The 14961-nt window shown below is 36.3% G+C and overlaps 2 protein-coding genes across 2 annotated transcripts in view; one reads left to right on the forward strand and one right to left on the reverse strand.

The window, feature by feature from the left end:
* The window catches only part of CDH23 (cadherin related 23), a 2508764-nt gene that overhangs the window by 1058622 nt on the left and 1435181 nt on the right, over window positions 1-14961 (reverse strand). The gene's annotated exons all lie outside the window — the stretch shown is intronic.
* The window catches only part of VSIR (V-set immunoregulatory receptor), a 297502-nt gene that overhangs the window by 168939 nt on the left and 113602 nt on the right, over window positions 1-14961 (forward strand). The window contains exon 3 of the mRNA XM_044056945.1: window positions 6378-6443. Within this exon, the coding sequence (XP_043912880.1) occupies window positions 6378-6443 (66 nt within the window). The remainder of the gene's footprint in view (window positions 1-6377; window positions 6444-14961) is intronic.

The following is a 14961-nucleotide window of genomic DNA, read 5'->3' on the forward strand; positions in this document are numbered from 1 at the left end:
TTACTTCCACTTGTCAGCATTGTTCGTGTTACTCATATATACCTTCTGAAAGACAGCAATTCAAATTTACAGTGTTAATCACAGCTAATACTTACTCTAAGCATCTGTGCAAAACAACATATGATCTCATCACAATACACAGTTTCCTAAGCCACTAATACTGATGTAAATATCTGCATGTTTGAAACGTCACTTATTTTGGACAGAATGCGTTATTCTTTCCACTACTTTCATAATCATTAAACTGAGGTATCACATTTGATTCTGACAGATTAATTGAAAATTATTAAAACTAAATTAGAAATCATTTTCAGTCTAACAAATTGACAACCATAATAAAATATCAAAGTAGATACAGTGGAAATTCTGAATAAGCAAACAATTGAACAGAATTAAGTAATCATGGGGAGCTACGTTATTGTCAATTTCCTCAAGATATTCAGAGTTTCCACCTGTACTTTCTCTGTGAAATCACGAGCTAAAATGTAATCTGTTTTCAGTAATCTAGGCATATTATGAATTTGTACCTTCCTTGTTACAAAATGTACTTCATTCTGTTGATGGGTTTGTGTTTGGTAAGACAAGGCGACTCTTTTGTGGTTTGTACTATACTGTGCAGGTAGAAAGGAAATACTTGCAAAGAATCAAAACCACAAATGCTTCAGAATGGGTGCTAAATGTGTTAATCATTATACTGTTACCTTCAGAAAGACCCAGAAAAATATTGTACATAGATTTTGAAATTTAAAATGTACGAGATATGCTATATTTTTGCTTTTGTTAGAATGATTCATTTAAATTCAAGCAGTTGTATTCAGTAATGGGACTGGGAACAGTGTCACCAATGAATATATATTTCTGCCGTGCCAAACTAAGACGGCATTATTTTCTTTTAATAATCATACATTATGGCTTATCAGATGTCAAAAACCATACATACTAGGCTGAAAGATATAAAACATTATATCTCTTGTAAGGAATAAAAACATTTCACTGTCATAGATAAAACGTATCATCCTACGTATAAACATAAAGCACCAAACATGGCACAAGGTGCAAGTCATTAGGGTAAGGTTAGCACCATTTCCTGTAACTATTTCCAGGATATGATACACGTCATATAGGTGACAGGAAATAGAGAGATACAGGAGATGCAGTGTTTAGATATGCGCGGCAGATGTCTGCCAGCTATGTTTTGTCATTAACAACACTATCTTCTTTTCTTAAAACTGTCATTACTGCGCTATCTGCCATGTAACTTAAGATAATTAAGGAATGTCTTCATGTTATCTCCTATACTTTTCACTAGATTAAGCTCCTAACGCCATCTTGTCTTCCTAATACAACAATTCATGGATGCTCTAGAGACAGAAAATTTTGCTTTATTCACTGCTGAGGATGATTTTGTCATAAGCGTCCGTGTCTGTGTTTTTTTTAGTCAACTTATTAAGACTGGGATTCAATGATGGAGAATTCTGCTTTTATATAAATACCTGGTACAAAATGAAATCTTTACACTATCAATAAATGCTCTCCATTATTAAATTCTATTCCAACCATCCTGTTGTATTTATGCACCTGTTCTATGACTGGATCATATTCTGCCTTAGAGAAATTTCTAGTTGGGACCACCTTTTTTGTTGGCTGTTTCATACTGGCTCCTATTTCCGAGGGTAGGCTAGCATCGTACAAAGTCCCAAGGTTGGATCTATGTTCATAGATTTTACATCACAAATACTCCTTGGTTGGATGACAATAGACTCTTCACTTCTGGTTGGCTTTGTAATTACTGCCTGATAGTACAATAAGGACCTACATTCCAGCAGTCCCTAAATGTATTTACTTCTTTCAGTAAGGGAATCCCAAGAATCATCAAGAGTATTTAAGTCACAAGGAGTGATGGTTCTGATATCAGCGAAAGCCTTCATTAAGTCTTCTACAAAGAACTGTACTGACAGACTGTCTTTTCTGGGTGTTTAGTAGACAATTATCCTGTCTACTTGTTTACTTAATTTAACTTTGGCAAATACCATTTCACTATGTCCGTCAGACAGAACATCTAAACCTTGCTACAGTTCTCCAGATGTGTAGCAACACCCATCTTTCTTCTCTATATTTTTGAAATACTTCATAACCTGGTATGTTCATTGGTGGGTTGTTAGGACTAAGACATGTCTCAGTGATTAGAAGGACTTCATAAACTCGAAAAGTGACTTCTCAATAAAGTTAAATAGTTTTTTATTTAAGCTTCTGCCATTAAACATGTAAAAGGTGATGGTGCTTCAATTTTACCTCTGCTCTTTTGTGAGAAAACATGAATATTGGTTTTCTTTACTCTGTTCTATCTATAAAAAAAAAAAAAAAAAAAAACAATGTCAATTTCCTAAGGGCTAGGCTTGTAAAGGCTGCAGGGCCATTCCCAGTACACACCTATGAACCTATGGTTAAATGACAGTCTGCATATAACACTAGTTATTTTGTTTGATATGCAATTGCTTTCACACCCCAACCTCAATTTTAATACAGGTATTAATTCAACAGACTTGAAAATAAAGTATTTTTCTTACTTAGTACTATAATTTCTCTAATATAATTTTTCAAACATCTCCGCATTTGCTCTTCCAATATTATGTCTGCAAAAATTAAAACCATATCATTTAGCTTCCTGTCTTTAAACAATTTTTGTAGATTAAATTTAATATCAGACATCCAGTATTCAGAGAAACAAGACACTGTTATTTAGGTTCTATCAATTCTGAGCAATAAGTTTTGCTATAACTCTCAGCACGGAGTCACCAAAAATGATGACTTATGTGTACCTGTTGTACTTAATGTTGGATGCAATTTATTACTGTTATTGTCCGATTTATGAATGGTAGTTCCTCAGCTGGGTGCATTTATATTCTACACTTCATTAGCACTACTTTCAATTGCTCTATCATTTGTGTTCTCTAAATTTGTTTCTCTAGCCATACGGTATATTATTACTAGAGAAAATATGGTTCCAATTTGCTACGTTCCTCATTAAGCCATTTTCTGAATTGCTTGCTCTTTCTTTCATTTGCCTTGTACTGACCAAGTTTTGAAATTTTATATATCATACTATGAATTGTAGAGCAGCCTAGCAAGCACTCCTCCATGTATGAGGTGTTTTATAAACTCGGTACACCTACTAGACTGTTGTTTGCCTCAGTCGGAATTTAGCATTCTTCTAATACTTTATCTCTGCACTCTATTTCCCAGGATGCTTGTTCTGTATCTCGAGCTTCACTTCACATATTGTCTGAGTACTAGCATCCTTACTTGTAGTGTTATGTTTATGAATTATAGATGTTTGAAGTTGTATATATTTAACACATTCTGTAATTCCCTCCTCAACACTAACTTCATTTACATACAACATATTACATCTTTGTCACTCTGTTAAATACTGCCTTTCTACCATATCTGTAAGACAAAATTTATCAATATCCTCTATTTTCTAAAATAAGTATAAAGGTAAGATTGTCACACCGGTAAAAGCAACAGTGTAATATAGCTGTGTATCTTATAAATGACTAGAAAAGAGGGCCTACATACATTACTTTTGTCACCCCCAAATCTGACAGTCGTGCCAATCACACAAAGACAGCTTTATGTTGTTGTGAGCCATGCACCTTTCCTTAGCACGGTGCTGCTTGCTATGAACCGATGTTACAATGGCCTACGGGAGCATCTGTAAAATGCATGGCCAAGGTACTTTGGACAACTTTTCTAGTCTTCCAATCCCTCCCCCCTTTTAAAATACAGGTAACGAAAATGTAAACCAGGTTTACAATCAATATTGTTTCCCCTTAAATATTTCAATAGCATATACATTCACCAATCACATCAAGTAAAATACCTTATTGTATGAGCTTCAATACATGGACTTCTGTCTTTGCAAGCATTAACTGTACTACTGAAATACATTATATTATCTGAGGAGAATCACTTTTTGCAGTAAAATAAGAGGTGTAATCTCTCTCTGTGGAGCAGAGTATCTTGTTGTAGAGATACATTACTGCGGAGATAGAGGAATCTGGTTGCTTTATTTTTGTAATTGTCATTTGCTCTGTATTTTAATGCAGGAGGTATGTGTAGGCCAGAAAAGTTGTCCATACTAGCTTGGCCATGCATTTTACAGATTCTCCCTTAGGCCATTACACTGGATTCTAATGGCATTGGACTTAGGAAACATTGTGAAGAATTATTTTGGATTTTACTAGAGAAGGGATTGTTACTGCTAACTTGCTTTCTGTCATATGACTCTCAAGGTTTTTAAATATACTGATCATTTAGTACTTACCTTTACATTGATAACACTGTTTTACTGCTGTGGTCACTATTTAATCTTTATATGTTTATATCTATATGTGCTTAATTACTCTTACAACTTTATATACAAAATGTATCTTATGTAACTGTTTATGTAACTATAACTTCACTACTTGGCTTGTGTCATGGCTAACAGTGGTCTTTTGAACCTAACCATTAAGCAAATGTTAAATAAATAAAGAAAGAGATAAAGATTAATTTTACACCAATTTTATCCTTTTGCCATGTCAAGATCTGCAGCTTTTGTTTAACCAGCAGCACAGACAGTTACGCTTTCAGAAATTTTATTAATTATTCCCAGGCTAAGACCGAAGTTGGCCATTTATGATCAGTGTTCAAGCCTGGTTAACAAATTCAAATAAATAAAACAAATTTAACAACTGGAAATTTTTCAAGAGGAACATCGCCTTTTGCAAGATTACTGGTTGACCCCCCCCCCCCCCAAGCTTCTGAAACAGAATGAGCAGTAATTATAAATCTTTAATTGTACATGTTATCGGTGATGCATGAAGCAGGAATAAAGGTATGTTCTAATATGGGACATGCCTCTATTGCAAGTTCATTTTTGAAGGCACTGTTGCTCTTCTTTCACACTTTAAGGAAACCTTTGGTACTGTTAAGCACTACAACTGTGCAAGTTCTTTTGTGATGCACATTGCTAATTGCCCTAGTGTAAATCTTTTACAGAGGGCAAAGTAAAAGAAGATTAAACCAAAGGAACAAGGGGCATCCTTTTTTATTCCTACAGCTCTCTCCTCATTTACTGTATCTACCCACCTTAGCCTTCCCTGGTTCAAGCCCGTCCACATCCAGGAGTGGGGAGAAGACTGTGGGCACTGCACAGTATCAGAGTGCAACCACAGATTGGGTTCTAATCCTGCACTACCTCTCACCAGCCTTGCAAGTTCCATAGTCACTGCCTTCACAAAGTCTACGTGCTCTTTCCTGCATGAACAACCTCCAGACCACACAATATACTGCTTGCAGCATGGAGCTCATCAGGCTCTTAATATTTATTACAAGACACCTAGGCAGCCTTTCTCACCCCAGGGTAGGTGAGTTCTTATCACCCTAGAATAGGTGAGTTCTCATCAGCGTTTCCCTGCCTTCCTCTCGCACCCATTCCATCCAACATCTATGCTGCTAATTGAAAGTCAGTCATCTGGGGACCAGTAAGGGTTTTATCCCAGTTTCCCATGGAGCTGGACAGAGTTATGAGCATCTTAATAGAATCAACATTAACAATAAGAAAAATGTTCTACACGAACTTTCAGTTAATTGTACTGATTTCAAAAAATCTATTCTCTGTTTTGACAGTGTTTCACTTAACATTAGGAGGCAGAGGGGAACAACTTCTTGGGATACAAATAATTAAACTGGCAGCTGTTTTTAAATGCCAGTGAACCAGCAGGACTCTCTGATAATACTACCATTAAATGTATGTGGTTAAATGAAGCAATTCTTTTCAAGTGGTTTTATAATGATATTTTCTATTTTTATGTGCATACATTTCTTTTGTTTCGATCAGTTGATTTAAATGTATGCCAATTTGTTTGGGTATTTAACCAACTCTGTTTAGAAGTCCAGTAGTTCTGATGAAGTCTTTTTATTTTTCAAAAAACTGTAAAATAAAGTTTGCATTGTGAAGTTATTTCATCCATTTTGATTTTATTTATACATCAAAATGGCTGTAGAGGAAATTGTTAATGTGGATCTGAAACTAAGTAGGATTTTACCTTTAGCAGCAGTGATATATGATGCACTTTTTAAACAATCAATTCCTATCTGTACTTTGCAGCGTCATTTCCGTCTGTGCGAGTAAATAGTTTGCCATTATTAACGTAGACAGCTGCACTATTTAAAAGATATTTGATTAACCTTTGCTTAACCTTTGCTTCTGATAGGAGTGACAAGAGATCAAGATTTCTGTTGTCATTTTAGTACGGGATTTCCTTGTACCACTGAAAACATGAAATGATATAAAAACAAAAACATTAATGCAAATCTGTTTCCTGTTTTAGCAAGCACCAATCCAAAGTCAAGTCAAACGTGTACATCCTACCCACTGACCAATGAAGATAAGGAAGGTAAGAGAGTAACGTTTACATAAAGAACTAAAAACAACTCTCAGTATATAACCGCAGCATGCTGACATTGTTTTTTTTTTTTTAAGCAGAGTGGGCATTTTTGAAATGTTACAATTAGAAAACATGATTAAAAATAACAATTATTAACTAATGTACTTCTAACTTTCAAGTCTAGCATTTCCTGGAAATTAAATCTTACTGAGTGACATTTCCTGAACTGAAACTAAGTAAATCAGCATTCATCATTTGAGTTAGGAGGGGTATCTCTGGAACTGATTTAAGGTACTTAAGTTGGACAGTGGTACAGGGTATCTTCTCTCTGTTGTGCTTTCTAATTGAAGTGTAAGAACAGATCCCCCAAGTCAGAACACTTCATCTACTACAATTCAAGCACAAACAGTGAATTCTAAAACTTGCTGTTATAACTTTAAAGCACTTTTTGCAGGTGAGGTTTAGGTTATGAGCTGCTTCCTGTAGTGTAAGGTTCAATTCCCTTGGCTTCTGTTTGATTTCTGTTTGACCTTGAGCAAGTCATTCAAACAGACAATGCTTAGGGGCAATTTGGAAATCAGACTAGGGTCTTCAATGGTCCCCTGGACTACAAGTCTAGTAGCTACCTATAAGCAACAATATTCAAAATGTCTATGGAACCTTTGAAAATGTTGACCACGTGCTACAAAAATTCAGTTTTGGAGAAAATATCAATGCCTGGCTCCATAGCTGCCTTGACAGTAGAACCTTTCAACTTTACTCAATGGTATCCTGGAAAAGAAATAGAGAACTCTAGAAAAATGCATATAAACTACACAGGACAATGTAAAAGGTCCTTTTGCATGGTGGTACAAAAAACAGACTGCTTCTAGTACTAACAAACAAATAAATCAGGTTTCAAATGGTGCATCTATGAACAGGTAACAGCAGTACACTATGGTATAATTTTGTTCTTTAATGGGCAATTATATGCATTTGCATTTAAAAGGGGAACATACTTTCCCTTAATATAAGACAGCTCTCCCAAATATACCCGTTTAATCATGAACTTAAAAACTATCTACTAAGGACTTGGTCCTGCCCGTGTCTAACCCCCACATGACAACTTTATCATTTATTTATTCTCTACTCATGTAATCTACATCACCCCCTTTCTTTCTCCTCTTCTCTCTGTCTTGTAATTCTATACCATTTGTTCTGGATTATATATTCAAAATATATTCCTGAATTTAAAACCTAATAATTGTATCAGCACCATGTCTCTGTGAAATACATTAAGTGCATTTCATATCTTGTACCAATTCTGTAATCTATTGTTACTTTTATCTATTGTTACTTTTATCTATTGTTACTTTTATTTTTATCTCATCTACAGTATGTAATGATATTAATTAAGTGTTGCTAATATTCCTCATGTTATGTCTTCTGCACAAATGTTCATTTTGTTATGTTTCTAATTTTTACAAGATTGTGAGCTAACTGGAGCTTTTCTACTTGGGTCTCCACTGAAAATGGGCCTTTGGCTCAATTGGACTAACCCGGTTAACAAATGTCAAGTAAATAAATAAAAGGCAATGACACTACACATGTTTACAGTATATACATGCATTGTAAAAGTTTTAATGTACATTCCATGATAATCCCCCCTTTATAAAAGAAAATCATGTTTCATGCTAGACACACAAAGGCAAATCTTGTTGGACTCTTTAAACTTAACCAATCCTCATTTGCTTATTATGTGAACTTGAGCAAGTCACTTAACCAGACAGTGCTTGGGAGCACTGGGAACGTGGGTTGGGCTCCTGAATGGTTTCCCAGACTATACAGCCTAGTAGTTACCTATAAATGCAGCAATATTCAAAATTCTGTGGAGACTTTGAAATTGTTCACAACAAAATTCTGCTGGATACTCAACAAAAATTCAGTTTGGGGGTAAATGTCATTGCCTCATTCTGTAGCTACCTTGAGAGCAAAACCTTTCAAATTTACTCTAACAAAGGGCTGTCCACTAATGTAACACTAAAAACTAGGGTTACCACCTGTCCCACTTTGCGAGGGACAGTCCCTCTTTGGGCAGTTGTGTCCTGCGAAAAAAATAAAAAAATGCAAAATGTGCTGAGATTTTAGGACTAAAATATTTCCTAAGTTTTGTTTAATAATTATGTAAAACAGTTATTTTTTATCTGAAACGCCTAAATGTTATATGAAATAGCATAAGCAACTCACATGCTACAAGAATAAACTTTTATTTTGGCAAAACAGTGAAGTACTATCCTTTGTACTGGTCATGGGTATTTTTTGTCCTGCAAAATCTGACATTTCTGGGAATAATGTCCCACTTTGGGCATTTGAAAATATGGCAACCCTACTAAAAACAGGTACTCTCCAAGGTTTTGTTGTGGGTCCTTTATGATTATTTTTATTCATTAATGTTATTACTGATGACTTACCTGAACATAACCTTATCTTCTACATAAATTATATTGTATTACTCTAAGCAAACAATGTCCTGCAGTCTTGGAATCTTAGCTCCAGCAGTCCTTCTCTGTTCTTTGCCCACTGAAGAAAACCTCCAAATTAACAAAACAAAAGAAAGATATATTTTTCCCTTCCCTCTTAGAGAATGACAACTTCCTGTCCTTACTATCTCAGACAGTAACAACTGTATTATTTGTTTTGTATCCAAGTATAAATACCTAGGCCTAACCCTTTACTTTCCCATTAAGCTTTTCAACCGACACTGATAATATCATTAATAAAGTCCTCTCATAGATAAAACGCTGCTATCTCTTACTTCTCTGTAACCAACTGACAAAGAATGTCCTTCTGCCTAAATTAGAATACCGTCCTCCTGTGTACTCTTTTCACAGTCTGCATATAAAACTCATATACTTCAAGCTATTGAGAAAAAAAATGCTGGGTTTACCAAACTTGCTGACTCCTGCATACACTGCTGCAACCTCCTAAATTGGCTACCCAATAATAAAATGTCTACTTAACTTCTATGCACAATGCTATATAAAATTATAAATCATGGCTACTGTCCCCACTAAAACAAAAATTCCTAACCACGGAACAGGCCTACTCTGTAAGGAAATCTCAGCAGAACTTATAAATCATTGAACCGTCCCTCATTTAAAACATTCATTGGTGAATAAGCCTTCTCACAAACAGGCCTAGTTCTCTGGAACAAACTACCAGAAGAAACAAGACTTTAATACACTCTTACCAAGTTTAAGAAGTCCATTTTGAGCACCTCTTCAGGGAGCTTGTTTGTAAATGATTAATGAACAAGAGATAACCTCTATAAAAGGCTTTGCTTTCTAAAAATGGGTACAGTCTCTCAACTGTTTTCCTTTGCCATTTAAATCCTCTTATTCCTTCTTAGTTACTAGGCCTGTATCTGTAATCTTTATTTTTTCACTCACTTTCGTTTTTCATTTTTTCAAGGATATTTAATTTTAAACCTATACGAAGCAATTTCATGTAACCAAACTGTACTGCAACACATGTAAACTGATAAAACATATTATGAACCTGCTACTTTATAAGAAATGTATAAAAACTGTATAACATTTTATTTTTATAAAAACAATGTTTAATAATGATAGATGAACTTTCTAAAGATTTGCAGCTATGTAGCACTCTATCATATTACAAGTGTATAACTGTTTATTGCCCCTGAGCCTGCATTCTGACTGAAAGGGTCTCTGGACCAGTCTGCCTACCCTGGCTGCCAAATAGTAAATAAATGTCACAGTGGCTACAATAATGTCTGAGATTATTTAAATACTTGTATATGGCAGCCTCTTGGCAAGTGGGTTACTGGAACTATTCAAAGAGCTTCCATTATATCATCAAAGCATGCAAACGAACTTTTACAGTCATTGGACAAACCAGAATTAGCTGGATTTTAGGAGCACTAAATTCTGAAGACTGAACGGCACTCAGTCTGTCATTGCAAATACCTGAACTCTATCCTCCATCCTTATCTCAAATATTTACTTGACGAAGATTAGTCACTAGAAGTAAAATGGATTTGCCAGACATCAGTCTAGTAATGCTTAGCTCAGTTTTACTTGATTAGTTATCTGGTATCCAGCATTCAGGTTTACTCTCATCTGGAATTGCTCAAATATGTTACTGAACTACAGTGTTGTCACGTGCACAGCACAGTAAGGTGGTTTTACAGATTTCAGCACTGTTATACCTGTAGCATCTACATTTTTCTACCCCTTACTTCAAGTGGACAGTTTGAGCAGACTGCAAAACAAGTAATGGTTTTGCAGAATAATATCAGTCTCTGAAGTATAGGCTAACAAAGAAGGCCTCTGGCTAATGAAGTTCACAGATGACTGCAAACTAGGAGCCATAGTCAAGTGCCCAAATGATGTGGACATCCTACAGAAGGGCCTCACTGAGACAGATGCCTGGTGTCAGAGCCATGGCCTCAAGCTCAATGCCAAAAAGTGCAGTGTTATCCCCTGTGGTAAAAACTCTGTACCCATGAACTACAACATAGATAGCAATCTACCACATAGGCAGCAATCTACTTAACACTGAATGTGTGATAAGAGACCTTGGGACCCAGGTGGACAGTAGTCTCTCCTTTGATAGTCACATCGTCACAGTAGTCAGGAAGTCCTTCTACATGGCACACCTCATCATAAAAGGGTTCTCATCCAGGAAAAAAGAGGTCATTGTTTCCCTCTACTCGTCACTCATTAGACCCATTATAGAGTACAACGCCCCTTTTGGAATGTACCTCACAAGACATCTGCAACAGCTGGAAAGGCCACAGAATTCCTCACAAAAGGATTACTGGTCTCAAACAAATGCCCTGCACTGACCGGCTCAAAAAACTCCAGCTTTACTCAGTAGCATATCGCCTACTCCGAGGTGATCTCTGCCTAACATATAAAGCTATGTCAAACCGAGAGCTGTTGGACATGCTACACCTAAAGAAATCCCAATCCCTCTGAGCTACATGCTCTAGGGACCTAAACCTTGTTACCACAATAAACAGAACACGCTGGAGGGATAGATTCCTGTCCCAGAGACTTCCTATCCTCTGGAACAAGCTACCCATCTATGTCAAGCAAAGTTCTTCATTAGCACGCTTCAAGAAAAATCTTGATGAGTGGATGGGAAATAGGAAATACACCCCGGGGATCACTTCTGTGTCTCTGCTTGACAGAGGCACAGGAAAATAACTTTCTTGGGTGGTGCAAGCCATGGAACCTTGCTGGCTAGGCTTACATAGGCCCTTGGGCCGATAGCCTACTACCTACCTATGAACCTATCAAACTTTCTGTAGAAAGGTTTTACTTTTGGTTATTGTTTTTTTACACTATACTATGGCCTGGTAGTACTCAGGTTTTGTCCGTACCATTGGTAAGAATATCTGTATTTGTCTTCCAGATGTAAATTATGAAGTACTTTCTCTGGTAGCACAGTATAAAGTTGCTCAGATGTCGTCAGAGCTTTATGTGGATCAGGTGGCTTTAAGATATATATATATATATATATATATATATATATATATATATATATATATATATATATATATATATATATATATATATTATTTTCCCAGTCTGAACTACTCTGTCAGCTTTTACATTTGACTGTGAATACTTCTGATTTGTTGTAGTAGGAGTAAAACAATACTGACACACTTTAGGAATTCATTGGATATAAGCATTGTACCAATAGCTGTTACTAACACTTTGGGTATACTATTTCTCAAGAATGCAGCCTTGAATTGGACTATTATTTGTTGGCTAACTGTAGTTGGTATGCGAGACATTTTAATATCACGTGAATAATATTAACAACGAAATAGTTTTGCCATTTGACTCACATTAAGTCAGCAGCTACCTTTTGATAAGGAACCTGTGACAACAACACTGACATTGATGGTTCGTGCCTTTGCAATGGTTTAAGCACAATTCAGAATCAGCACTTTGGTGTCAGTTTGTTAAGATCATGCAAACTAATTAATGGAACTAGAGGGTTGTGGTCAGTCTGGAATTGGACATTCGAGTCCTAATAGGTAAACAGAAAATGTTTAACAAGTTCACACCCTAGGAAGGCACTAAATATTTCTGTTCTGCCTGTTAACATTGTGCAGTAATAGGTTGTAGGGCATTATAGAATATATTCATACAGTAAAGCAGCTGTAGTTTACATTCTACAACAGACCGTAAAGGGATAACATCCATATGATATTAACAGAAAGCTAAGCCATGCTTATGCCTTCTATTTTGTGCACCGTAACTCTGATAAAACGTTCATAGCTAACAATGCTTTGTAATTAAATTATCTGACTCACTTGATTTTGCATAAAGTAAACACTGTAGACATGTTAAATCACTTAGTGAGTCACTGAGTCGGGGAAGAGAGGCCCGCACACTGTAAGATCAGACAATCATTAGTAATATCTGCATTACCTTCTCTTTGCTTCATGTTTTACTAGCAACAATGCAGCGAAGCATGAAGGTGCACTTCCCTTCTAACGAGATACTAAACCAAGTTCTTAGAAGCCATTTCTGCTTCTAAGTAAATAGTGTGGGAAGAAATAGCCAGGGAATTGTCATGGCTAGGCTTGTATAAGCCCTAGGGCTGGTAGCCTAGTATCAACCTATGAACCTATTTCCCGAAAATGTTAAAGAGTCTATGGCATTTGTTCACTGAAAATAGAAAAAACATTTTATATAAATCCAGCTTGGCAAGCAAACTCTTGTACATTTCCCTCCATATACTCAAACCTGTTAGAGTCTTGTCCTCTTGAAGATAGTTAGTGTCAGAGTCAGAAAACCCTTCGATCAGCGAGAATATGGATATATACTTTTTTCCGTACCTATTTTTGATCTTCCCCACTTTTTCCACCCATCTGCTAGAGCCTGGTGCCCCCTCTTCGGTCTTTATAACAAGTGCAATAAGAAGGTAGGAGCATCATGTAAGGCACATGGTAACAATATGTCCTCCACCCTTTGGGTTATGCTTAGCCCCCCCCACATATGGTAGGTAATCATGCAATAGTCATTTATGTGCATAAGCTACCATGCACGTACTCTCCATTGCAGACATAATGCTTGTGATTTCCCCCAGTCTATTCTCTCCTGAGGGCCATAGCCAGCCAAGAAACCTATACTCACACAGAATCAGTGTACCTGCATTTTAACAAATAATGCTAGCCCCATACCATCGCCTTTAGTGTCAGCACGTGCTGCTTAGTCACAGTGCTCCATCCCTGTGTACCAGGTAGTTGTGGCTCAATGCAAGGCAAAATGTCTGCTAGTGATGGTAAAAATCGTTGGTCATTCAGCTTTGTCATAACGTCACTTTGAGACATACCTCACAACCGCTATGATTTAGCCATAGAGCTCTCTGTTTTTTGCTGTCACATTTTGCCTTATTCCTCCCAGACTTATCAATTTCCTTCTGAAAATTAATATTTCTGTGGATATTTAAGACTATGTGCCTTATAAGTAAACTAAGCTTGTAATGTTTCCTTATTCCTAACTATATGAAGTCTGTGACCTAAACATCTCCTTTTTCCTTGCTGCTGCTACTATTTGTAATGCTCAGAGGTTGACAGCTACGCTTACATTAACTTATTTTGACTGATCAATAAATACAAGAAAGACCACTAAAAGCTAGCGTCGTTGCTGTGTAATGCCTTAAACCTCACTTAGTGGAGGCCTGCGACATATATGCACATCGCCCCTTAAGGACATATACACAGCTTATGATTCACTGGCTGTTGGATTAAGCAGCTGTTAATGAACAGCTTTGTTTGGTCCACTGCTCCCTCAACCCCACTTTACCCAACAATTTTACACTGCACAACTTAGTGCTCGCAGGCTAAGTCTGAAAAATGCTCATGGAAATCAGTGGTGTACACTATTTAGCAAATACAAAATAAAATAAATAACCATGACTTTTTTTTTTTTTTACATTTTGTCTTACTAGTGCATTTAGGCCAATAAACCCAAATCATTCTAGCTGCAGACATACCATTTTTTTGCATTTTTATGAGGAGCATAAGCGGATTGCATTACTGTACTTTTGAAACACAGAGCTTAAAACCAACTCTGATGCATGTAAACATTTGGGTGACTACAAAATGTCCCAAATAACACCCAAACCAATTGTAAAAATGTCATGCTGACAAACCATTAAGTAAAAACTACTAGATCAAGCTAAGCTACAGTCTTCACTATGTAATACCTTAAACTTGCAGTAGTGGAGACTCATGGGTATATGCAAATAAGTCCTTAAGGACTTAGCGCTTCAGCTACATGGTTTCTAAATGCACATGACTTTTTACATTTTAAGTCTATACTGGTGCATTCAGGTCAATAAATCCAAAACCCACTTCAGAACAGCATATGTAGATTGTATAGCCATACTTTGGAAATATAGAGCTTAAAATCAAGCCTGATGTCACTATACTTTGGGGTACCTTCAAAATATCTCAAAAATAACACTCAAACCAATGGATGAATAAGGTCTCAATAAC

Source organism: Protopterus annectens, chromosome 14.part0 (genome assembly GCF_019279795.1).
Source record: "Protopterus annectens isolate FY-2018-M chromosome 14.part0, PAN1.0, whole genome shotgun sequence".
NCBI classification, from domain to species: domain Eukaryota; kingdom Metazoa; phylum Chordata; order Ceratodontiformes; family Protopteridae; genus Protopterus; species Protopterus annectens.